Source organism: Mangifera indica, unplaced genomic scaffold (genome assembly GCF_011075055.1).
Source record: "Mangifera indica cultivar Alphonso unplaced genomic scaffold, CATAS_Mindica_2.1 Un_0008, whole genome shotgun sequence".
NCBI lineage: Eukaryota > Viridiplantae > Streptophyta > Magnoliopsida > Sapindales > Anacardiaceae > Mangifera > Mangifera indica.
Window position 1 is genome coordinate 281383 of NW_025401100.1, and position 26808 is coordinate 308190.

At 33.0% G+C, this 26808-nt stretch overlaps 3 protein-coding genes across 3 annotated transcripts; 1 reads left to right on the forward strand and 2 right to left on the reverse strand.

Moving 5' to 3' along the window:
• Positions 1 to 5790: 5790 nt before the first annotated feature.
• Positions 5791 to 10348, reverse strand: LOC123205496 (MDIS1-interacting receptor like kinase 2-like). Its single transcript, XM_044622455.1, has 2 exons — positions 6408 to 10348; positions 5791 to 6319 (listed from the first exon to the last, which is right to left on the reverse strand). Exons 1-2 carry the CDS (start codon positions 9187 to 9189, stop codon positions 6024 to 6026), a joined length of 3078 nt encoding a protein of 1025 aa, XP_044478390.1. The 5' UTR covers positions 9190 to 10348; the 3' UTR covers positions 5791 to 6023.
• A 102-nt stretch (positions 10349 to 10450) lies between these two features.
• LOC123205497 (serine/arginine-rich splicing factor SC35-like) lies at positions 10451 to 14597 on the reverse strand. Its single transcript, XM_044622456.1, has 8 exons — positions 14439 to 14597; positions 14277 to 14355; positions 14109 to 14188; positions 13935 to 14001; positions 13697 to 13768; positions 11342 to 11554; positions 10919 to 11099; positions 10451 to 10831 (listed from the first exon to the last, which is right to left on the reverse strand). The coding sequence occupies exons 1-8, from the start codon at positions 14512 to 14514 to the stop codon at positions 10823 to 10825; spliced, it is 777 nt and encodes a 258-aa protein (XP_044478391.1). The 5' UTR covers positions 14515 to 14597; the 3' UTR covers positions 10451 to 10822.
• Positions 14598 to 20616: 6019 nt separating this feature from the next.
• On the forward strand, positions 20617 to 24260 carry LOC123205518 (sugar transport protein 5-like). Its single transcript, XM_044622486.1, has 4 exons — positions 20617 to 20853; positions 22423 to 22742; positions 22851 to 23480; positions 23583 to 24260. The coding sequence occupies exons 1-4, from the start codon at positions 20724 to 20726 to the stop codon at positions 23997 to 23999; spliced, it is 1497 nt and encodes a 498-aa protein (XP_044478421.1). The 5' UTR covers positions 20617 to 20723; the 3' UTR covers positions 24000 to 24260.
• Positions 24261 to 26808: the final 2548 nt, after the last annotated feature.

Sequence of the window (26808 nt, forward strand, 5' to 3'; positions counted from 1 at the left end):
TCCACAATCTCGATACAAAACCCACACACTTAATACACTCACACTCACTACACAATCGACACACTCTTTATTTTGCACGCCACTGCATTCACACATAAGCACAAGCTCACATCAGTTGCTTCTTAACTTTCTACACTCACTGCCTCTCAATTTCTTCTTTCTCTGCAACACTCTCACTACTTCTTCTTTTCACGCGCAATTGGCCGGCCAACAAGTCTATTTATACTTGTTGAAATCGGTTAGCAAACTGATATTAACCTTTCTTTACTTGTTGAAATCGGTTAGCAAAACTGATATTAACCTTTCTTTACTCTTCTAAAATGGCGGCAAACTAGCTTTGCAAATTCTGGATAATTTGGAAGGTGGCAGCAACTTGCAACATAGAGGCGACGCTTTGTGGAGAAACTTCTGTAGAGAGACAGAGAGAGGCGGTGCTCTCTTTAACAGGTGACACACTTTTCAGAGCAGGGGAGTGTTCTTTAGGGTTGTGTCCAATAGGACTCTCACTGCACAGAGTCTTATGTTGAAGAGGGGCCCTTTTTAGAATTAAGACCATGCCGATTAGAGGGACACTTCAAGGTATAAACATTTTCCAAATAATAAGAAATTACAAAAGCCAATTCAATGATGAAAGAATATATATATATATATATATATATATTGTCAGTGTCTACAATATTGAATTGTGTCAAGCATAATGATTGATATACATGTGATATTTTTATTGGAGGCATACACAACAAGTATAACAAATTAATGGTAGTATTAGAGACAAACAATAATCCAACCCAAAACCAAGTACCTCCACATCGTAAATCAGCTACTCGTATCATCCCATCAAAATGGACACCAGTTAACTTGTTATCCAAATGCAAACACTAAAGAAAACTACACATGATACTATGAACTTTTACTAAAATCTAACTTAAGCACATAAACATGAGTCATGAACACTATCTGATATTTTTAATAAGCACTGAACTTTCCTATGGAACTGAAAGGGCAGCTTGAAAACAATAAAATCAAAGGAATAAATTGTTTGACATGTACTATTAATCAACTAAAGTATGGATGAGGCAGCATATATATATAATGAAAAACCAATAATATGAAAGAAAATTGATAAGGAAAAAAGAACATGCCTGTACTACACTCTCACTTTTATCCCATCACGTTATATGTCATTTAATTAAACCTTTTTTATTTTTGGGTTCATTAACAATACTTTAGTAGATGTCAAATAACAATCGAATGTATCAATGAAGTAGGAGACTATCTAATCACTTTGCCTTGCAACTAAAATGTCCTAAATTAAAAAGTAGCCTGCTTCTCAAATTAAGATCTAAAATGATAAACCCAAAATAATGATGAAAATCATGATAGATTTAGTGAATATAATTATAATGAAAATAATGTGGACAGCATCAACAAGACGAACAGTAATAACCACATGAAATGAGATTCAAAATCAATAGCTTATTAGGGAAAAAAACTACCTTTTTGATTATTAGCTCTTCTCATGGTAATCTCATCCTTTCAGTTTTTCATTCTTGTTAACAAATGAGGTGCAAATTTAAATTATGGCCAAAGGACCTTTTCCCACCCAGGTTTTGATGCACTCTTAAACTCCCATCCTCAACTTTTCAAAAACCAAAATATTCACCCATTAGCGATTAAAATTAATCAATTTTATTAATTTAATTATAAATTACTATTTTACCATTATTAACATTTTTCTATACGTGCCCATGCAAAACAAAAATTTAATAAAAGAGTATATTATTAAAAAAAATGATATTTTCCCCCTTGACCTTGGGTTTCTATTACTCAAAAGGCCAAAAGAATTATTTCCACCCAAAGTATAGTGAAATCTTAAACTCTCATCTTTCAACTTTCAAAAACCTAAACACTCATCTATGAGTTAAAATTTGTTAAAATTTTTTGTTAAAGTTAAGGGTAAAATCGTTATTTAATAATAATATTTATAAAATAAAAGTTTATATCATTTTACCCCTTTTGTTTGAAAAACTAACAATTTTCCCCTAAAATTAAGTTTTGAAAAGTGACATTTCCTCCCAACTTAGGGTTTCAAATTTTGCCGACGAATTTTTGGCCAATGACAGCTGATCTCTCTCCCTCCTAGTGTAGTCTCTCCCTCCAGTGGTTTTTCTCCAATCATCAACGTTTGGAATTAATGAAATTCAGATGAAGAATTGAAACTTTTTGTCTAGACGATGATTACGGTCTAGACGAGTGTATTATTCAAAAAATTACTATATTCCACCATTTCCTATTACTTAAAATTTCATCTTTTGTCGCCCCTCAAACTTTAGAAACATCATAGTTGCACCCTTATATTCCACCAATTTCTCACTCCACCTTTGGCGGCTTCTCCCATCATCTTCAACCAACGAAGAAATCCAAGGCATTGCCGGTGTTGTTGACTAAGAAAGTTGACAAAGAAAGCTGGCATTGCTGGCAATAATAATGCAATGATCCGATTTGATTTTTTGATTTGAAGAAATCCAAGGAATGATCTGACATTCTTGAGCACAAATCGGAAACCTTGACCCTCTCCTTTCTCCTACAATGCGGCATTGTCAACCACCTAAGGAAGGGCAACGACACCACAAAAAATGAGTGGGAGATCCAAATCTCTTGCTCGTTTTTGGTCAAAAAATCATGATAGAATCGTCAGAGATACCACCTAGGAGAAAGAGGGAGTGCCGACAAAAGTTTAGGGTGGGAAGAGAGCATTGCCGAAGACAAAAACAGTGACTTGAGTGGGAATTAAAAAAAACCTATGATGAGGGAAAAATTTTATTTTTCAAAATTGGAAAAGTTGAATCTGGGGTGAAATTGTTAGTTTTCAAAACCTGGGGGAGAAAATAGGTTAAAATTTTATTTGTTAATATTAATGATGAAATGACATTTTTGCCCTTTTAATTAATAGCTAAATGTAATAGAAATTGGATGACAGGTAGGTGTTTACGTTTTTGAAAAGTTGAGGATAGAAATTTGGGAGTGCATGAAAACTTGGTTGGGAATAAGTCCTTTAGCGTTAAATCATTAGCTAAGTGATAGTGTTTCATAGCATGGCAAGTAAAATCTTCACAGTACATTATGAATATGGAGAATAATAATATTGATTTGGAGAAGATTATGGGGATGGTTATAAATACGTTGGGACACCATAGACACTAGTTTGAATTGTTTGGTTAGAGACTTTAAAATAATGAAAGAACACATGAATGACTTAAAGATGATGTCTTTTAATAATGTTGAGAAATAAGGAATTATGATGGAATTGAAGTTTTTGATGAAAAAACACACAAACCTAATTCTAAGCCAAAACAAAATATTGATAGATTTCAGTAATCGAATAATAGACTCGGATGAATCCTAGCCAATGAAACTCAATCGTGCACATCTCTGCCTTAAGCCTTTGTTGAGTGAGGCAAAACTAGAAGTGAATGAAGAGAAAGATTAAAAAAAGGGTGAAACAAAGGGCTGAAGAGAAGAATTGGATCATGCAGAAATAATTCAGTCCCAAAACCCACGTAATCAATCATCCCATTCCACAATAACAATGCAACCGAATTTGCATTAGGTGTTAATTACCTCTCATGCGTACACACTAATAACAATACAATCATTCACCAGTCAAGTCCAATCACAATCCACTTGATCAATTCCAAACCATACATGTTTCAATTAAACCCAAAACATTTTAATGGAATTGGATTCCTAATTTAAGATTATGATAATATTTGAATAATGAAAGAATTATGATTGCATTATATTTAGGAAATCAATGATTTAATAGAATTTGAATTAAGATTGGATTTTAAGTTATGACAAAAAAAAGGGACAATAACATGAAGTAAATAAGGAGGGAAAATCTGGTTACAGTATTTGATAGAGACTTTTACCTTGGGAGGAAGGGCACCTCTAATTGCCTGGGAAGAATTGACATATTTTTGTTGCTTGAACTATTTTCTTAATTTATCACTATTATTCACACGTATCAATATTTTGTTAAGTTCACTTCATTGTTTTTCCTATGCAGTTGTTTTTCTTGTTGTGTGGGATTGATTAGTTTGCCTGATTGCTATCAACATGCTTAGGATAGTTTAAATAATAGGCAAACTGATAAACAGTGATTAGTCCATGTGTGTAAGGGGCCAGCAAAAATTCTGGCTTCATGTTGATCAGGCACAAACTTCTTTACGTACAAATTAACGATTCTCCTAGTTTGGTAGATTTGCCCTGCCAATTCATAATCCTCTGTCAGTGTAGGTGTTGGAGCTTTTATGGAAATTCTGATCATCATTAGGCTCAAGTGCCTGCTTGCATAGTTTATACAATTTTTGCTTGGTACATACATATGCATGGATTCAGGACCAACAATTCAGAGCCTCTAAATTCCTGGAGATGGCCATGTTTGGTGCTCTGCAGCCAGAGGGGATCCAGGGAGATAAAGTCCATTCAACTGTTAACAATATAAGCACCAAGAATATTATACACATATAATTCCTATTGCTGGATTAGCCCATCCGTACAAATCCAACCTGAGCCCTGTCATATTTGTGACAAGTCCAACCCAGTGATGGCATGATGAACTTAAAATCAATTTAAGAAGATAAAATTTACTTTACTTCATGTCTTTTTCCATAAGCATTGATTACTAAAATATTCTTCTTTCAAATGTTTGATTGTTTTTTATTAATGGCTTCCAAGCTTCAGATTGAAAAAGTGAAGATTTTAACTAGATGTACGCTTTTCAATGAAAGAATAGATAGTTTACTGGACCTGCTATTCTACTGTCAACAGATATTCTAAATTTTTAGCTTTTTCTTGTTGTTTTTTCTGACAACTTTTTCTGCAGTTTATTTTTTATTCAGCTGCAAGGTTTTGTGTTGAAATTGCAACTCGTCAGAATGGTTGCTGTGTGTTGCAAAGATGCATTGCTCATTCAATTGGTGAACTTCGTGATAAGTTAATAACTGAAATTTCCAATCATAGGCTTCTCCTTGCTCAAGATCCCTTCGGCTATGACCTAAAATGTGTTAATTCTTTCTGTTATATATATATATATATATATAAAAAAAACTGTGTAAATGCCATGCGGTAGTTTATTTCCTCTTCAATTCTGAGATGATTTTCTTTAGAGATGACAAAAGTATCTCTCTTTCTAAGAATATAAAAATGATATGGAAAGATTATGTTTCTTTTTAACTTCTACAATGGAAAGATTATATTCTAACTGGGGCCACTGTCCTAAAATTATGACTGCTCCCCACTACTTCTTGCTGTTCAGCTGCAGTCCAGAGTGAAGGTGTCTTGTGTACTTCTTTTCAGTCCATCTTTATAGTTGAGTTTGATAAAAATAGATATCGATTTTGAAGATGACAACTGAGTTTCTCGTATACTCCTACTTCTGCGTTGACTGTTATTGCCAGACGAATTTTCATGAGACAGTTTTCTGTATATTGTATATAAATAATAATAATATATCATTATATAATGGAATGTTATTTTATTTTTAATTTTCGACTATCTAATCAAATGATTATATGTTATTATTTTTACATAAAATTATGTATATATTATTATTCTTTATTATTTTGATCAAATTTGATTTTAGTTGAGTCTGATTTTGATGTGTTATTTATTATTTTTTCAGTTTCATAGTATAAAAATTCTAATTTAGTTATTTATTCTTTTCATTATTTCATAGGATAAAAATTCTAAATTAGATTATATTATAATATTATATATTATATAATGTTTCATTAATAATATTAATTCGAATCATAATCCAATTCATAATTCTACACAATCGTGTTTTCCGCAAACTTTATGATTTGAGTTCAATGCTAAAAATAAATAATATAACTCTATGTTGATTTGTGAGCATTTATTAAGTGTGGAAGCAGTTGCTTTTACCTCACATTTCCTCTACTTGATCCTAACCTTTTACAATACAATTCATTTATCCGGATTTAATAGTGTAAAGGGCTCTAGAACTGATCTAACGTCTGGGAAATCATGTGCATGGATGGCCTAGATCGTGGATTGACATGTAAGCAAGCAGTTGCTAGCTTTACAATGGTCATCACTTGTTCCTCAACTTCAGGAGGAGGAAGTGGAAGTCGTTGGTCCAGAATATCTTTCACCAGCATGCTCTCACTTGTTAAATGGGACAATAGAGCAGAGATTATATCGCCTGGATGCTTTCCTTTAATCACTTCTATTGCTATCACTCCAAAGCTATACACATCACATTTTTCTGTAACTTCCATTGTATAAGCGAGCTCTATAAAAAATTCAGTCTGAATTGTCATTATACAAACATTATGTCATATATTAAAATTAGGCACGCAATTCAGGATGAGCTATAATACCTGGTGCAATGTATCCATATGTGCCAGCAAGTTCGGTCCAATTGGATGAGTCTCTCTTCAACAGCTTAGCAGTGCCAAAATCTGAAACATGAGCCACATATTCCTTGTCAAGCAAAATGTTGTTGCTTGATATGTCTCGATGAACAATCGGAATAGAGCAATTATGATGCATGTAAGACAGCGCATGAGCCACATCCCTGACAATATTCACCCTCTTGAACCAATTCAATTCTTTAGCGGTTTCTTCTTTGCTCAAGATTGTGGCCAAACTACCCCTTTCAAGATACTCATAAACTAAAAAAGAGTGCTGCTTGTTTGAACAAAAGCCGTACAACTTCACAATGTTTCGGTGTCGTATCTCCGTTAAAGTCTTGACCTCATTCAAAAACTCCTTTTGATGTGTTATTTCAACGTTTGGTAACGGGTGGAGTTTTTTAACAGCTACAATGCTACCTGATGGCAGCATGGCCTTATAAACGCTACTGTATCCTCCTTTCCCAATACAGTACCTAGCATCGAAAGCTTTGGTTGAATCCATGATTTCTTTGTACAGAATTCTTCCATCAACAATTGGCACCAAGAAAAGCTCGCCATCCTCCTCACTGCTTTGTTCAGCTGATTTGTTTTTCCTTCTTTTCTGAAAAATTAAGTAAACCACGAGTGCAAGCAAAAGAACTCCCAAAAGAGGGAATATAATTGAAAACACCAATTTTTTGACCTTTCCATTTTTATGTTTGTAAGTGACAGGAGATGTGCATGGTGGGAATCCCTGAACATTACCGCACAATCCCTTGTTCCCTTGTAACATATCAGCATCTTGAAATGCTTTGCTCTCAGGAATAGGGCCCTTCAACTGATTGTAGGATACGTCACCATACAACAAACCCCTCATTTCCTCAAAACTGTTCGGAATGGAACCAGTAAGAGAATTGTGGGAGAGATTTAGGAGCTCCAGGCTCTGCAAATGGCTGATTTGCGATGGTATCTCTCCTCCAAGAGAATTATGACTCAAATCTAACTGAGACAAGTGAAATAACTTCTCAAACTGAATTGGAATTTCTTTGCTAAATTTGTTATTGCTCAAATTCAGGTAGTGCAGCTTGAGCAAGTTTCCTAGATCTTCCGGTATTGCCTGGCTCAATTTGTTTGAGGACAGGTCCAAAGACTCAAGATTAACTAGTAGCCCAATTTCTTGAGGTAGAACACCGGAAAGTTGATTGTCACTTAAGTTGACCTTAGTAAGAAAAGTCAACTTTCTCAAAGTCTTTGGAATCTCCCCAACTAAACTGTTGGAAGAAAGATCAAGTGATTGTAGTTGAGCTGCATTTCCAATCTCTGGTGGTATGGTTCCAGTGATATTATTCCTTGCCACGAGTAAAGAACTTAAATTTGGACAACTTCCCCATTTTGATGATATTTCACCATGGAATTTGTTATGGCTTATGTCTATGAAGCTCAACTTTGGGTAGATACCGAACTCTGCTGCTAAATCTCCAGTGAGTTGGTTGACTTGAAGACGGACTCTTACCAAGCTTGTGCAGTTTTTCAAGCTTTTAGGGATGTTACCTGTGAGATTATTGTTGTTTGCAGTGAAGTTTGCAAGTGAACCACCTTGGCAAATGTTAGGCAGAGGACCAGTAAACTGGTTTGTGTCTAGTTGCAATACTGACAATTTCATGAGATTTCCCATTTCTAGAGGAATGGATCCAGAAAGTTGGTTTTGACGAAGATATAACATTTCTAAATTAATCAAATTGCCAAATGAAGGAGGAAGCGAACCATTCAATTGGTTTACATTCAACTCTAGATCTGTGAGAGATTTCAAGTTTCCAAGCTCTGTAGGAATGGGACCAGAAAGCTGATTTTCATAGAGATGAAGGTAGGTGAGGTTCGTGAGGCCACCCAATGATGCTGGAATAGAGCCAGAAAGGTTGTTGGTATGAAGGCTTAGATGTTCAAGACACTTCAAATTTCCTAATTCTTTAGGAATGGGACCAGAAAGTTGATTGTGAAAGGCATGCAACACAATAAGCTTTGTAAAATTTCCAAAACTAGAAGGAATGAGGCCTGTAAGACGGTTGGTATCCATGTAAAGTTCCACCAAATTTGTTAAATTTCCCATTTCTACAGGAATGAAACCTGAAAGCGAATTATTGAAGAGATATAACCTCACCAAGTTGTTCAGATTACCAAGAGAAGCAGGAATTTGACCGTCTAGACTGTTGCTAGACAAGGCAAGTTCATTAAGAGATCGACACTGACCAATTTCAAATGGAATTGAGTCATTCAATTGGTTTTCAACAAGGTGCAGGACCTGAAGATTTGTCAGGAGACCAATTTCAGGTGGGATTTTTCCAGAGAATTGATTAAAGGATAGATCAAGATAAATGAGCTTTGACAGGTTACCAATTTGAGATGGAATAACACCAGAGAGTGAATTTACTGTGAGATCAACATATTCAAGATTTGGGAAAAAGGAAGCTGAAAACTCATACAACGTACCATTTAAACCGAAACTAGTAAGGTTTATTTTGATGACGCTTCCAACTAAATTGCATGAAATTCCAAGCCAAGCACATGGGGTTGTGAGTGGCTTAGAGTTGGTGGCACTAGGAGAAAGCAGAGTCCATGAAGTTAACCGAGATTTTGTTTGGTTTTCAAAGCTAGCTTTCCATTTTAGGAGAGCGTTTGCCTCTTCTACTGAAGAGGCAGAAGCAACAAAACACAACAACTGGACAAGGAAGAGAGAGGTAAGTAGTTTTTCAAAACTTAATTTGTCCATGTCTGTTTCTTTTTTAATTTTGTGCTGATAATATACAAATTCCCTCTTATTTATAGCCAGCAACTTAGTAGAGTTGGGCTAACTCTCTATCTAATTTCCACTGTGCAATTAATATTAAAAGACAAAAAAAATTTACTTATGATTTTCTCCGAAGACTTTGATCTTTGGTCACTGCATCTAATTTCCTCACATATGTAGACTCTTTGCAGAAGTTTGACCGTCTGCGTATTTGACTCGTTTGAATAATATTCGGAAGTAGGAGCTTGAAATTTTTTTGCCTGCCCAAAGTCCACAAGAATTAAACGAAAAGAAAATGAGCTTAAATTGATGACAAAATTTTTTTCTTTTGAATCAAATGAATATTATTTGTTTGAATAATATTCGAAAGGGCCTTTGTCGATCACCGTCGTCCTAGTTTTCATCAGACGAAGACCAATCATCTTCGTCAACAAAAACCCTTCATCTTCATCCTCAATGAAAACAGCCAATAAGTGAAAAGACAATCACCAGAAGGAAGAGATCTGATCGCCAAAAACTGCAGATGTCGCCAGAGTGAAGGACAAAGGAAATTGGGTGTAACTAAAATTTTTTAAAAAGTTGGGGGGGTTGATGATATAGAAAAGAGTTTACAACCCTAGAGTTGGGAGAGGGGTAGAGAAATGAACTTTTAAATCTGGAAAATTGTTTTCTAGTCACCTCTCTTACTCTGACTTTTACCTCTCTTCCCAATCACAGGCGAAATTTATTGAATTTAATTTGGAAAATTGCAGTCCAACACTTAAAGGGGGCTGGAATTTGGAATTGGAACTTGGAAGTTGAAATGGAAGAGTTTATTAGTCTAAGGACGTACTAAAGAGGACACGCAGCTTAGATCACGCTGACTTGGAAGAAAGCTACTTGACAATAGATGCTTGAATTGATAATCAATCTACCACTCATGTTCTTCTATAGCTGATGATCAAACTTATTTGAGCAAAAATTGTTTTCTCAATACATGATTTTTTCTGTTCTTTTATACTACTTTTCTACCCTTTTACTGTTAAGATTAAATAGTAAGACTGACTGATAGATCGGAGAACAGAATTTTCAACAAATCTTGGGTGGGAAATAGTCATCCAACCTATCAAAAATCACAAAGCGTGAAAAAGAAAATGGACAAGTTAAAAGCATCTCTTCTATAAAGCTTATTATAATAAGTTCTAATGATTCTTACAAATCAGGGCATCAACAAAGAAAGTTTGGACATCAGTACTCTTTTAAGTTAAAAGGACCAACAGCAAGGTTATCATCTTGCAATCAAAGTATTCGAACCTACTAACTGAAACATATGATAATCAACGTTGGCATGTTCAGTGAAAAATCACTGAGTGCATAAAAATTAGTATAAAAGGTACAAAATGAAAGCACAGAAACTTATGTCAAAGCTATTAAACAAGGCACTAGTTTCAATAAAGTGTGTCTAGCTTCAAACTTTTCTTCTACATGATATGTCAGTTGAGCATAAATTACGATCAAATCATGCATTGAGCATTACACTAATGAAAAACACATTGCAAATATGTGTTCTTCCTTGTGGAAGCAAACACACACAACCCATCAAGCAAAAGAAATTTCTATCACATTGTATGCTGCTTCATGCTTCCTACAAAGTAAAAATACCAACATAAAAAGTTCAGCCATAAAGTTCATGATGCAATTTAGAACTAAAAAATGTGGATATGGGACTCACATGACCATTGGTTCTCTGCAGAGATGGACTTGGAGAAACAGAGCGCCGACCATGTGGTGACACAGTTTTCAGAGCAGGGGAGTGTTCTTTAGGGTTGTGTCCAACAGGACTTTCATCTCTCTGAGTCTTATGTTGAAAAGGGGCCCTCTTAGAATCAGGACTATGCCGAGTAGGGGAGGCACTTCAAAATATAAACATTTTCCAAACAATAAGAAATTACAAAAGTCAATTCAATGATGAGAATATATATATGTGTGTGTGTGCCTCTCTCTCTCTCTCTATATATATATATATATGAATCTTTTAACCATATTTCAATATAAATGTTTTAAAACTTTCCATTTAGCACTAGACTTGGTTTTAGAAAAATCACCACTAATTCAGCAAAAAAAATACATACATATATATATAGACATCCAATACCTTCCATAAGATCGGCTTCGACTGCGTCTCTCTTCATTATATCTGCCTCTCCCAGAATGCCTTCGATGATCAGGACTAGAGCTGCGGCTCATGCTTCGGCAGCGATGATCTCTTTCCCTCTCACTGTATCTGTCACGATCATATCTATCCCTGCTTCTACTATGGCTTCTCTTCCTATAATCTTTGTCCCTGTCCCTGTATTCATCCCTATACCTAAAAATATATTCTTTTTGTCAGCGTCTATAGTTTTGAATTGTGTCAGTATATTCAAGCATAATGATTGATATACATATGATTTTTTTAATCAGAGGCATACACAACGAATATAATAAATTAATGGTAGTATTATTGACAAACAAAATGATTGCATTCAGTATTCTACTTCATAGCATAAAAAGGTGTTTTTTCCAGACACTGACATTATAGATGTATATGACAATATCAAACAGCACCAAAATCATACACTCATAAGCATATGCACAGATATAAGTGTGCTTGTAGTGGAAAACAATTCCCGAACATTGGACTCTCCAAAGCAAAGAAAAAGCTCAATCCATTATGCAAAGACGGATGTAAATAGCATGGAGAGTCATTTCAAACTTGGTTTAAGATGTGAAAAAACACTAATTCATTATTTTGGCAGACAGCAGATCAAAAGGAAAGAGATTTTGGTGGATAAAGGATTTTAGGGTAGGAAGGTATTTAGAATGAGAAAATCAACGATCTAAAAGTAAGGGCATAATCCAGCCAAAACCAAGTACCTCCACATTGTAAATCAGCTACTTGTATCATCCCATCAAAATATACACTAGTTAACTTGTCATCCAAATGCAAACGGTAAAGAAAACCACATATGATACTATGAAATCTGTACTAAAATCTAACTTAAGCACATAAACATGAGTCATGAACAACATCTGATATTTTCATCAGAATTGAACTTTCCTACAGAACTGAATGGGCAGATTGAAAACAATAAAATCAAAGGAATAAATTGTTTGACATGTACTAATAATCAACTAAAGTATGGATGAGGTAGCATAGATAATGAAAAACCAATAATATGAAAGAAAATTGATAAGGAAAAAAGAATATGCTTGTACTACACTCTCACTTATATCCCATCACATTATATGTCATTTAACTAAACCCTTCTTATTTTTGGGTTCTTTAACAATACTTTAGATGTCAAGTAACAATCAAATGTATAAATGCAGTAGGACACTAATAAATTGCTTTGTCATGCCACTAAACTGTCCTAAATTAAAAAGTAGCCGGCTTTTCAAGTTAAGATCTAAAATGATAAACCCAAAATAATGAAAATCATGATAGATTTGGTGAATATAATTATAATGAAAATAACATTAACAGTATCAACAATACAAACAGTAATAACCACATAAAACAAGATTCACAATCAATAGCTAATTAGGGAAAAACTACCCTTTCGAAACAAGGGCCTAATGGCATGGCCCAAACTATAGTTGTTAAAAACAAAAAGTGTTTAAAGGCGATGAGGGGTACTATCGCTTAGGTGAAAAAAGCGAGGCAAAGGCATTGCTTTTGGACCAAAGGTGATAAATAAAAATTAAAAAGGACAGTGATTGAACAAGAAAATAGAGCAGAGGGTTAAGCAAAAGAAAAGAAAAATCGGCAAATAAAAAGTTGGTAGATGGTTGCATTTAATGCAGCACATGTAAAACTTTAATAAAGGAAAAAATGATAAATTAAATATTATTATTTGATCACCATCTCTTGGCCAACTTCTCCGGCAACCTCAGAACTCGTCAGTGATCTTTTCGTCAACCTTAAATCTCTCCAACAATTCGATGATCTCAAAATTGACTAACCACCTCTTCGGCAACCTTAGAACTCCTTGTTGACCTCTATGATGACGTTAAAACTTGTCGATAACCTTTAAAATTGCCTTGAACATTAGTCTTGTGTGATAACAAAGCACGCTTTTGCAACACCTAAAGCTTCTCCAAAGGCGTCAAAAAAGCACTAAAGATCACCTTTGGACCACTAATCGCCTAGAACATACTCAAAGTGATGGCCATAACACCTTGAGTATAGCCTTGCCTAGGCGTGCCTGTAACAACTATGGCCAACACATTGGCAGAATCATCTTTTTGGTCGAAGAATAATTATCCTTGAAACTTGGTTCAAAAAATTCCTTAACGTACCACAACCCTTAACAACTAAAAATCCAAGACAAAATCAACTTTCATGTTGATGGGCAATCACAACAAGAGACTTCACTAAGTGTATTACAAGCCAATACCAACAAATATGGCTTAGTAAAGAACATAAAAGTCCAATTATAACAAGGATATTCTTGAAAATGATCCTGACCTTGGACGAGGACTGCGGCTTCCTGACCGGCCTGCTGCTTTTGAAGATGTCTCAACTATCCTCCCTTTATGACTGAAAAAAATTAACCAGAAAGGACTCAAATAAACAAATGGCCTGCCACATTATAAATATCATGCAAAAAACCATATAAAACTAAGTTCAAAACAAAACTGCGATTGCAATTAAAGAAATATTCCCCAATAAAACATAAACGATTAATTAAACAAGCACCACTCACATTCGCTCGGCATTTGGACCGTACTTGGCGAATTGAACCATAATTTCTCTTCCATCCACAACTCTCCCTAAACATAAGGTTTAGAACCAATTAAATATAACCAAATCCAAATTCTTTGTATAAAAAAAATCTAGTTTTCATTATTAGATAATAAAACAAGATAAGGAATTAAACCATCAAGCTTGTCCACAGCCTTTTGAGCCTCGTCCGCATACTTGTACCGAACGAAAGCAAAACCTCTCGAGTCACCAGTCCTGCACACATAAAAAGAAAAAAACATTTAATTAAAAGAAAAAATAAGTACAGGCATAAATGAGTATATGCATAAAGATTAAAATAAACCTTCGGTCCCGGGGAATGAAGACGTCGACGACCTTCCCGTACTTTTCGAAGAGAGGAAAGAGGTCATCCGCGGTGGTGCCTAGGTTAAGAACACAAAAAGATAAAATGAGAATTGAAGACGAAAATATGATTTTAAAAGAGGGATGATACTAGGGTAAATACGGAAAGTGATATTAAGGACGAGGAGTGAGTGAGTGTCTCTGATGTCTGGAGGTCCTGATTTCCCAAAATGCGACATCTCCTCTGCCACCGAGGGAGAGCGAGTCTGTGAGAGGCAGAGAGGGTAGCTGGTAGGGTTTGAGTTAAGGGACAATGACGAATATGCCCCTTCGCAACCTTTTACATTTTAAGCTTTTCCGCCAATTTCACTTCCGCAAAAATTTATTTCAAGAGTATTATCATATAATTAGATAATTATAAATTAAAGATAAAATAATATATAATTATATAATAATTTATTATTATTTATATATAAAATTATGTATATTATTTTATCGATTAATAAAATATTCATATTTTAAATAACTATACAAAAATAATCAATTCTTTAACGACTAAATTTATAATCACATAATTTGATCGAATATAATTTTTACTCTTATCTTTAACTTGATAATAAAAACTTTAAAATCTCTAACCATAATTGTCATGTTCATCTAACTCAAAAACTCATATATAAAATATCATGCTAAAAGTACAAACTCAAAAAAGAAAGAACAATTATCTAATAAAAAAACAATATTTACTTTCATTGTATTGTTAGAAATATGGATTAGATTTCAAGATCTTGCAAGGTGAAAGCATTTGCCAAGAGTTTAAGATATATGTTAAACTTTAAATATGAAATGTTAAACTTCAATTTAAGGGCTAAATGTAAGATTTAAAACTATTGGGGTTTAAAAAATTTGTAATAGCATTTTCAATTCAGGGGTACAAATGCACAATTTTAGAATCTAAATATTCTAATTAAGTATAGCGTTTCAACTAAACTTTATAGTATAACGCTAATTTTTGATTTAAATGGTAAGTATAATATTTTACAATATAGAAGTATAAATAATTTTTATCAATATTTTTACGGATGTATCCACAATATATAATACATTTAAACAATGTATAGAAGTTTAGTACTCCAATATATCGTTTGGTATAAGAACAAATCATGAAGATAATGTTTGATATGATAAATTAAGTGTAGCTTTCACTTATTATATACATGTTAATAATTCTTTAAGTGCTCTAAATTATTTTCTTTCCAAAGCATTTCATAGGACCCCAATATACCCTTAATGTCATTACCATGAATTTGTTTTATACAAGGGTATTTTGGTAATTTTAAATTATTGTGTATGTTTAATCACCCTTTATGCTTGAGTAGTCAAATGATAATGTATGACATGATTTCTGGATTGGGATTTTTATACTAAAGCCAATACACAATAGTTGTGACACAACTGTTTGTTTAATGGCAATCAACACATATGAATGTAAAGAGAATAATATTAAAAAAACAGATAAAACCTCTGTTAATTTGTTATAATTAAAATATCTTTTGTTATATATAATCTATCAACTATATAAGGAACCAAGTCTAACAAAAAGGCCAAACACTTGGGCCTAACAAAAGTGAACACTGAGACAAGACAATTTAGAAAGAAGAGTCAAAAAAATAAATAAATAAAATAAAAAAGGTTTTGGACCTTAGATAATCCGGAAAATACTATTTTTTTTAATTAGGCCAAATAACTATTTCCCACTCAAAGTTTAATACAAATCTAATTTTTCACTTATTAATTATCAAAAATTTAAATATTCATCCGTTTATTAAATTTCATTGTTACTATTAAGAGTAAAATTATTATTTAATACAAATATTTTTAAAAAATTATAAATTCATCATATTTTTCCTTTACGTTTAAAAACTAATAATTTCCTTTTATTCAAAGTTTCAAAAATGACCATTGCCCCCCTAGGGTTTGCATATTCTTCCTTGCTGCTTCTCTAACAATCTGAGCCAACCAGCCTTCTCCCTCCTATCTCCTAGACTAGGATGAATCGTCGGCTAACCGGAGGTCGACCGACAATTCATTAACCAAGCATCATAGATTTGTGTGACCTTGTCAGCCAAGTTAGGTTTGTATCAAACCTTTGGGTGGGAAATAGTCATTTGGCTTTTTAATTAATATAATAAATAGTATAAAAAAATATTTTAAAATAATTATACCTAAAAACATTTAAAAAATAATATTTTAGAACTCTTTTATTACACTTAATCAAACACAATAATTATTTATCTCTATCATTTTTTATCAAATATAATAATATTTTATATCTAATAATCTTTTAAATAATCTATTCTTATTATAATATTTTATTTTTAATAATAAAACATTATTCATACCAAATACAACCTCAAAGTTATAAAAAAGTTTGAAGAAGATATACTATTTTACTTAAGTCAGGAGCTATTCGTAATATAAAGGCTTCACAATCCAGTCAAGCCTTCGAGGTGATCACCTGGCTGTCATACTATTTGATAGAAAACTCTAATACCAAACCCTAGATAAAACAATCATTATGACATGATAAAATATGAAAAATAGAAAACCCATTAATTTATATATATATATATATATATATATATATATATAGATACACATGTATTGTACGATGTATATACATAACTGGAAATTTAATACATGAGATGAAGTCCATAAGATAATCTATCTCCCTACCCACCGCAGAAACAACCATCCAGGAGACAGCCACAACAAAAAACTGCAACGAAATCACATGCAAATAAACAATTTAGAACCTGCGTCGCTCATTAATAATCCCCACATTATTTTATTGATCATTTTAATTATATTTCATAATGTAATTCTATTGTGTAGATTAAGAAGCAAAACAGCTCAATTTTATTTAAGTTTTTTTTTTTTAAATCTCATTTATATTTCATTTGCATTTTTCTGTCATCCTTGCATACCAACAAAATCATAGTATTAATTATTTTATTTTATAAAATCATAAATACTATATGTTTCATTATAGTCATTTTCTAATTAATTTTATAGTATTTTTATTCAAAGTTTCGAAAAAAAAAAAAAAAAAGCTTGAAAAGTATTTAGATAAAATGACAACATGTGACATGATAATGCATATGAATTTCCTTAGAAAACACTATAATTATAATTTTGAAATCTAGAAAATTTGGCCATCAATCAAATAAGAATTTTTTGCATACGTCAGGAAATTTAATGTATTAAAAAGTCAAACTTTTATGTTATAAAATTTCTTCTTTTGACTTAGCCCTCTTTGAAGGAAAATTGGTGATCTGACCGTCAGCCAGACTGCTACATTTATCATTCATAAATTTATCCTCACCACTCAGATTCAGATATCTACTTTCGGCCTAGAAAAACAAGAAATAAGTAAATGGAATTCCACCACATATCATCAATATCAAAATAATTGCACATCATGTCCAGCCAATTCAAACCAGTGCAGTTGACAATATTCTGCCTGATGCCACACCCACAATATTCTGTTCACACGCCAGTTACATACAGTAAATGTGACTTTCAGTTTATTTATTTTTACCTTTAACTAAAACATTCTGTAGTAAGAATTTGTTTTACCTAATTTCACCTCCCGTGCATAAAAACTTCTTTCTCCAGTTTCGTCATCCATTTAAGTCTAGCTTCTCGATCAATTTATACCACAAAAAAACATAAATAAATAAAAACAAGATTTCTTTCCGTAGGTGGATATTGACTTCTATTACATTATCTTAGTTTGTAACTCCGGTCAAGGCAAAGCAAAAGCTTCATATTTATCTATAGAATTAGATTTGAACTAAATCAAATTTATTGAACTAATTTTAAAAGTGTTTTAACTCAACTTATTTGAAAAGAGTCAAACTTAAACTCAATTTGGAGTTTAAGTTCAAATTGGGATTTGAGCTCAACTTGATGGTATAGTCAAACAAACATCATTTTAATATGTATTGATTAAAATAACATCGTTTTAGTTTATTCATATTGAAATTTCTTAGGTTTACAAGTATAATGAGCTAAACACCTTTAAAACTTGAGTTCAAACTTGAGCTCATTTAAAATAAACTCATTTTGAATTCGTTCGTATTAAGCTTGAGTTTAAACTAATACAAATTGAGTGCAAATCTAACTCTATTTATCTACCTCGTAGATTCTTTGTCTTATACTTTCATTCTTTTTTAGTTAATTATTTTTGGAATATCAGGAACATATCTCCACAACAACCAAGATTTTTTTATTTTTTAATGTATATTGATATTTTGTAGGAGAGAAATGTTGAATATCCATTGAAGAAATAAAGCCCCCGAGTAGGTATCGCCAGTAAAAGCATGAATTCGGAGATTGACGACAAGCTCAAGACGGTTGTACCGTCTCATTAATTAGTCTTGTTTTTGAGATGTTCATTCAAAACTGTGACATCAACCCAAATGACAATTCATCCTTTACTTTTGACTAAAGCCTGTAGTTGAGTTGATCAACCTTATACAGCGAGTTTGAAAGCGATTTAATAACTAATTTAGCACTAACAAATCAACAATTTCTTACTAAATAATTCATCAAGTTGCACATGTCGCAGATGACAAATATCATATAAAACTAAGATAACGAAAGCCAAAAACAGTCCGTCTTCCATTCTTTAATCAAGGTCGGCCTCCTCATGCAGCTCCTGTTCAAACGGTAATAGATATAAGATAATCATGGAAGAGTTTTTAATTAGTTTGGAAATATTAGTCAGACCTGTAGAATTATGGGGTTGCAGATGACTAAAACTCCATATTCCAACTTCACTTTTCTTGGTCCTATACGTCCCCCACAAGTACGAAGAATTGTGAGTAAAATTTTACGTTCATATTAATGAAAACAAATACAATACGATCCAATTAAAAAAAAATATATCTAATCTTACATAAAAAGAAATACATGTATTACAATAAAATAAGGAAAGTGAATATTGCCTTATTAGATAAATAAATATAATAAAATAGGAATCAAATAATCATTTAACATTCTCTATAATTGTAGCAAGAGTTTACAAAGCTGTAATATTGGAGACACAATAAATGAAAACGGTTGCAAGACAACCCATTTGGGCAGTTATTTCCAAGTTGAGAGATCATAATAACATGTAGAAGACAAAAAGCTCCTCAAAAAATCAATAACTCATGAATGAAACGAAGATCAATATTGATATGTCAAGTGCAAACAGAAAACATAGTTAGTGGTTGCATGTTTGGTGAGTAGAAATAGATAATCGTTGAGCAACATGATTGATAACAAATGCAATATTAAGTTTAGTAAGAGTAAGATTTAGACCACCAACAATGTTTTTGTTTGTGATTAGAGAAAATGAGAAAATTACAACGTTTTGATTTGTTGACAAAGGAGGAAGGCAACTATCAACGAGAGAGAGTTATCAAGAAAGAGAAACGAACAAGAGTAGGGGGTCTATTGCATGTTTGTGGCCAAACTAAGAGAGAGGACAATGATAGAGTGGTTGCTAAAGGGAGAGCGCATTGGAAGCCGAGAGAGGATAGTGCTTTAGTGAACACTAGAAAAAGGGTGAGTCAAAAACAAGAGTAGTTTTGTCGTGGGGGTGAAACTATAAAGTTTTAGAAGTGTAGGAAGACAATACAAGAAAAAATTTAATTTTAAGGGTGAAGAATCAGTGTTTAAAACTGAGAGGTATAAAAGGACATTTGTTGTTTTAATACCATCAAATTGTGAGAAAAATTGTATGTTTATATTATGATAAATTGTACAATTTATACAAATACAATACAATCCAATAACGAATTTTAATCTTACACAAAAGTTTAAGAGAATTCCATTTGAACTGACTAATATTGGATCTACAATTTGACTCAAATAAATCAATTTTGAATTGAAGCTCTAGCTCAACAACTTAACTTGAAATCAATTAATTTATTCATCTGATAATATTGTTTATCTTTTGACAATATTGTTCATCTCTTTAATGAAATAGACACCCCTCCAATGATATTATTTACCCTTTGAAGACGTTCTGATGATACTGTTTATTAAATTGAATTTAAACTTAAGTTAGATACTATAACTTTGATTTGAATTTGAGCTAACCCCATACTCAATTCTACTAATATAGAACACACTTGTACAGTAAAGGAATACATAAATGACCATAAATAAGAAAATAAATAAGGAAGGTGAATTAAATATAATAAATTAGGAAACAAATATCATTAAAAAAGTAAAGTAGGTGAATAGGATAGATATATGCACCAACCGCCGGTCACTTATATATATAAATATATGGGGTTTCATCCCTGACACAGAACTTGCGAAGCTTTGTACTTGGCTTTCTCTGGTATTGCTTCTGGTTACCAAGAAAGAGCAAGGAAAAGAGAGAAGCATAATGGCCGTAGGAGGTTTTGCTGTTGATGGATCCTCCAACTTTCATGGGAGGATTACAGCGTCAGTGGTTGTCACCTGCATCGTCGCTGCATCAAGTGGCCTGATTTTCGGCTTCGACATCGGAATTTCAGGTCTGTTTAATTTCTTCCAAAGCTTATTTGTTTATTAATTTTATTTCTCATATCAAAATTCGCCCGTGCCGTTTCCGTAAGGAAATTAAATTTTCAGATAATCTTCACTGAACAAGTAGACCAATCGAATGTGTTGCCGTTGAAGAAAATAGTTTAGTAGCCATAACAGAACTTGCCCAAGACAACGATAGAAATGGTTTTTTTTTTTTTTTTTTCCGACGTTCTAAATGAAGAATGAGTTAACAAACATTTGTCCTTCAATTTTTGTTAAAATAAAGTCAGTCTTGAAGTTTCAAAAAGTAACACTTTTAATCCATAAAGATAAGGATACTGATATCTGCTTCCTCGTCATAGTCCACTTTCCCACTCTGTCCAAATTTTGTCAAAAGGAACCGAATACCCAGTTGTTTGAGTACAGGAAAATACATAAATTTTCAATCAATAATCTCGTATCCTAAGAAAATATGCGAATTGGCAGGAACTGTGTTGTTGTTTTGTTTTTCTAAGAAAGAGAATAACAATTCTTATGAAATTTTCTTTGATTTGTTTTTTCATGTGACAAGTATAATTTTAAAATCTGAGGACTGCCTGAAATTTAACCATAACTATGGAAAAGTAAGCGAACAAACGTTTTTTATAATAAATTTTGAGAGTTGGATGATTAGGTAAGCGGCAGGTACAAGAAGTGGCAGGCGACCTGGTTTGGCTAGGTTTTTCTATATTTATATATTATTTATTAGATGTTAGAGTTTAAATCTTCGATATCGTGAAAAATTAGTTATATGACATAACTGAGAGGGAGAGAGAGTGGACTCTGGAAGTTGACTGGTAGACAAATTATTAGTGGTAAAATAAAATATTAGCTATAATTTTATTCAGAATTACGTTATTGATTGCTGGAATGAGAAGGAATAGTGAAAGGAGTATGAATAAAGTTTTTTATGGCGTGGAAAGTCAATCCACCAATTTGGAGGCTTTCTAATTGAATGAGTCCCCACGTATTTGTCATTCTGTTATTTACGTATGTAATGAACAAAGCTATCGTGCCCTTTTCATGTGTATCCTGACTGTATCATACGTTTTTTTAAAATAATATTAAAATTAAAAAAAATTAAATATTACTTCATCATCTTAAAAAGGAGTTTTTTGTTTTGTAAAATAAATAGTAAAATTATTATTTTAATTTAATTTTTTTGATTTTAGATAAAAAAATTATAATATATATTATTTAAGGTGAACAAGTGTTTTTGGACCAAACTTTAGATGAAAAAAAAAAAAATGTAATTCACCCTCTCTTGGGTTGTTACTGTGGGTGAGAAAGGATCATAGGATAGATACATCAAATAGTCATGAGAGAAGGTGACCCCTAACATAATTTTCCTGGTTATTCTCTTCTTGTTAACTTGTTGGAGTCTTTGTTGACAGCAACAATTAGAGGATTTGGACTGGTTAGGTGAATTGTTTCAATGGATTTACATGTTTTCTCTTTAAAATACATTCGATTAAATGAGAAATCTGGTTGCCATAATAGCTAACATATTTCTTACTACTAATGTCAACAATTAACAGGAGGTGTGACAACAATGCTGCCATTTCTGCGGAAATTTTTCCCATCAGTGTTGGCGAAAATGATGGGGGCCAAAACAAATATGTATTGCCTGTATGACAGCCAGGTTTTAACACTGTTTACATCATCACTCTACATAGCAGGCTTAGCCTCATCTCTTGTGGCTAGCCGCCTAACATCAGCAATTGGCCGCCGTAACATAATGGTCCTTGGTGGCTTAACTTTCCTTGCTGGTGCTGGCATCAATGGTGGCGCAGAAAATATAGCAATGCTCATCTTAGGCCGTATCTTGCTTGGCTTTGGCGTTGGTTTCACTAATCAGGTGACAAGAAATTAAGTCTTATATTAATTCAATATGAAATGTGCTTAATTAAGAAACTAGTATCGTTTGTATAGTTTTTCTAACAGCAATAAAAATGTTCCAATGAAGGCAACTCCCATATACCTGTCCGAGGTGGCACCTTCAAAATGGCGTGGCGCCTTCAATACGGGTTTCCAGTTTTTCATAGGCATTGGTGTGGTGGTATCCAATTGCATAAATTTCGGCACAACTAGACTCAGCTGGGGCTGGCGCCTCTCACTGGGGCTTGCAGGAGTTCCTGCTGCTATCATGACAATAGGGGCCCTTTTCATAACTGACAGCCCCAGTAGCTTAGTTGAAAGAGGCAAAATCGACAAAGCAAGGCGTTCTTTACAGAAAGTTCGAGGGAAAGACGTTGATGTGGAAGATGAGCTAAGTGAAATAATGAAGTCAAGTGAAATTGCGAAAGCTTCTTCTGAAGAACCTTTCCTCACCATATTTGAGAGGAAATACAGACCTCACCTAGTTATGGCAATTGCCATACCGTCTTTCCAACAGCTAACTGGCATCAACATTATTGCCTTCTATGCTCCCCAACTGTTTCAATCAGTTGGCTTTGGAAATGATTCAGCTTTAATAGCATCCATTATACTAGGAATGGTAAATCTTGGCTCTATTCTTGTATCTACCGGTGTAGTCGACCGCTACGGTCGAAGATCCTTGTTCCTGGTGGGTGGCGTTTTGATGTTTGTTTGTCAGGTATGCACCAAATTATCTCATCTTACTATCTTTTTTGCGTTATAATCTTTTAACATACATATGGGAAAGTTTATACTTCATAATTTTCTAATTGTTTCGAAGATTGCTGTTGCTTTCGTGCTGGCGTATGCATCAGGAGTTTCAGGCAACAGGGAAATAAACAGGGGATATGCCATATTAGTACTGGCACTAATGTGCATCTACGCTGCTGGTTTTGGTTGGTCTTGGGGTCCTCTATCCTGGCTCATTCCAAGTGAAATATTCCCCATGAAAATTAGAGCCACTGGTCAAAGCATAGCTATTGCTATGAATTTCGCAGTAACATTTGTGCTGTCACAGACATTCTTGACTATGCTATGCCACTTCAAATTTGGCACCTTCTTGTTCTATGCTGGTTGGATTGGGGCGATGACCATATTCATTGCACTTTTCTTGCCTGAGACCAAGGGAATTCCACTGGATTCAATGTATAGTGTGTGGCAGAGGCACTGGTTTTGGCGCCGATTTGTCAAAGACTAGACCCCAACACCAATTTTACACCATCAACATATGTTACATACTTCTCATTTCAATAAGTCATGGAGTCAGATATATGTGTATATACATATATATGTATCTGTTCATAGTGGCTCTAGCCTTTGTTGTTGCGTTAGCACTACAGTATTACGTCTGCCAAGTTACTTGCAATCTATGTAATATAAATTAATGCTTCAATAGTATACTGTGATGTAAAAACACAATTTTGATATTTCTTCCAATAGTTGACCGTGTTTGACTCAATTGAACTACCTCTATAATTATTAATTCTTCGACCATTTGAAAAACTCAAGATATTAGCCAAGCAAAAGTGAATGTGGGTTTCAAAATCAATTCATAATAGTTGAAGTGTGGAACTTTTCAAAAAAGACGGTTGCCAACCAAGACCGATTAATAGTAATACTGGAACCAGACACACCTAACTCATGGATTTACAATTGTAGTGTCTTTAATTACATAAAAATCTTCAAATTCAATAAATTTAATTATCAAATTATTAATAAAAATATATATACATAATTTTAAATATTTAATTAAATACTTAAATAATATATCTTTATATAATTTAATAATATTAAATCAAAAATAAAATAACACGTACTTTACATGAAAAGAAAACATTACTCATAATTTATAAGATGCTGGGTTGTTAGCAGCATACAACAGCAACCAAATGTTCCTGTTTTCTTCAATTTGATTTACCAGAATAGAGTGATCAAAGTTAGTTGTCACCTAGTATGTTTGTAACAAAATGGAACTTAAAGCATATAAAATTATTTCAATAAAATTATATATATTTACAATAAATAAATGTATATATATGTGATAGATAATATTATGTAATTAAATAATTTTAAATTAAAAATAAAATAATATTTAATTATATAATAATATATATAAATATATGTTATAGGAGACATTATTCGAATTATTTATCCTTAACATAAGGCATTTCAATTCCTCATTTGTAAATGGAAATAATTTTTATTTGGAAAAGGACTATTTCCCACCCAATTTTTAGCCCAATCTCAAACCCACACCTACAAGAGATGAAAGACTCAAACTTCCACCTATGGTCAAACTTCTGTTAATTTTTTTTATTAAAGGGAGGGGTAAAATAGTTATTTTACTGTTTATATTAAAAGTTATAAACTTTGTTACTTTTTGCTCTCCCAAGGTTTTAAAAACTAATATTTCACCTTTACCTAAAGTTTTTAAACTTTGAAAAGTAATATTTTTACCCCTAAACCTAGGGTTTCTATATTTTTCAAAACTCAGCCGCCCCCATAACTTTCAAAAACAGTAGTTTCATCCCCATTCTTCAATTTAATCTTTCAATGTTGTCTCCGGCGTCATCTCTGACCTCCTCCTTCTCCTAGTGTGACAACGGTGGTGCGACGAAGAGATCTCTTCATCACACAACTCAGATGATGAAGGACAAAGCTTCGTTGTCCTTCATCGCTATGGACGATGCGACGACAAAAAATGACGAAGCGCTGTCCTTCATCTGTTCTTCCAGATCTGGATGACACTTTGTCTTCTAGATTTGGCCAACGAAGGTTCATCCTTTATCGTCCTTTGTAGTCGGAGAAGAGAGATTAGTGGAAAGCATCGGTCGTCGGTGGTGGCTGGAGAAGGAAGCAAACCTTAGGGTGAAATCTAAACTTTTTAAACTTGGAGGATGGGTTAAAGTGTTAGTTTTAAAACCTAGAGGGGAAAAATGATAAAATTTTGAAGTTTTAAAGTTTATAGGTAAAATAATGATTTTACCCCTATCTCTAACTGAAAATTTGGATGATAGTTTGGTCATAGGTGAGAGTTTAAGTTTTTCATCTTCTATGGGTGTGACTTTGAAACTTGGCTAAAATTTGGGTGGGAAATAGTACTTTTCCCATTTTTATTTCATACAACTTGATGTCTTATGCTATAATTCATTCGTAACGGACATTTACGTTTGACGAATCACTAGGGCTCATCGAATTGAATGCACTTGTTTTTATTTTCCATTTGATTTTTCACACGTTTTTAATTCAATTATCCCAGGCCCACAAAATATTTTTAGGAGTGAACTACACATTTTCGCCCATACTGTTTGGCCTACTGCCACTTTGACCATGGTATAAATAATTATATTTTATCCAAAATCAAACTTTGTTTAAAATCTTTAGAGTCTGATGGAAACTCTAACTATCGGCGATGTTCTTTTACCATTACCATAATCTCAACGTCAACTCAAATTTTGGTCCTCGATACCCTCTCTTTGTTGAGATTTTCACTATCACTGAAACTTCCTTTATTTGATTGAGAAGATTTATTGACAACAATTTAGATTACAAAGAATCGAGGATGATGGGAGTTGAAGCTCATGTTAATAGAGAAAGGAAAGATGGTAGGTTAGGGAAAAGGGTGGATTAAAGCGTTGGAACTGTAGAGTCTATCATCAAAGAAAAGGGAAGTGGTGGAGGTCGATTAGTAGGACTCTAAGAAAGAAGAGGGTGATGAGAAAAGAAAATAAAATAAAATAAAATGGGGTTTCGTAAATCAAATATCTAAAATTCTCTTTATTAATTTTTTACTACTTGGGGGTGATATGCTCATTTTTAAAAAGTAAAATAGTTAAAATATGTTTGGTAATTTAGCTTTCGACCACTATACTAGACTTATATTTTGTTAACAAAATTTGATTTTGGAATAAAAAAATATTATTTATGTCATTAAAGTGTGAAAAAGTGTTTTTGGCCATAATTTTTTCTCTATTTGTTAATTGATATTATCTCAATGAAATTAAAAT

What these genes read in the sequence shown, in the direction of transcription:
- LOC123205496 (XM_044622455.1), bottom strand. Translation starts at nt 9,189, where the DNA reads ATGGACAAATTAAGTTTTGAAAAACTACTTACCTCTCTCTTCCTTGTC. An exon ending in ATATGGATACATTGCACCAG is followed by an intron (nt 6,320 to 6,407) that starts GTATTATAGCTC and finishes AATTTTTTATAG; the next exon opens with AGCTCGCTTATACAATGGAA.
- LOC123205497 (XM_044622456.1), bottom strand. Translation starts at nt 14,514, where the DNA reads ATGTCGCATTTTGGGAAATCAGGACCTCCAGACATCAGAGACACTCAC. An exon ending in CGTCCTTAATATCACTTTCC is followed by an intron (nt 14,356 to 14,438) that starts GTATTTACCCTA and finishes TTCTTAACCTAG; the next exon opens with GCACCACCGCGGATGACCTC. An exon ending in CGAAGCCGATCTTATGGAAG is followed by an intron (nt 11,100 to 11,341) that starts GTATTGGATGTC and finishes TATATTTTGAAG; the next exon opens with TGCCTCCCCTACTCGGCATA.
- LOC123205518 (XM_044622486.1), top strand. Translation starts at nt 20,724, where the DNA reads ATGGCCGTAGGAGGTTTTGCTGTTGATGGATCCTCCAACTTTCATGGG. An exon ending in CTTCGACATCGGAATTTCAG is followed by an intron (nt 20,854 to 22,422) that starts GTCTGTTTAATT and finishes AACAATTAACAG; the next exon opens with GAGGTGTGACAACAATGCTG. An exon ending in TTTTGATGTTTGTTTGTCAG is followed by an intron (nt 23,481 to 23,582) that starts GTATGCACCAAA and finishes ATTGTTTCGAAG; the next exon opens with ATTGCTGTTGCTTTCGTGCT.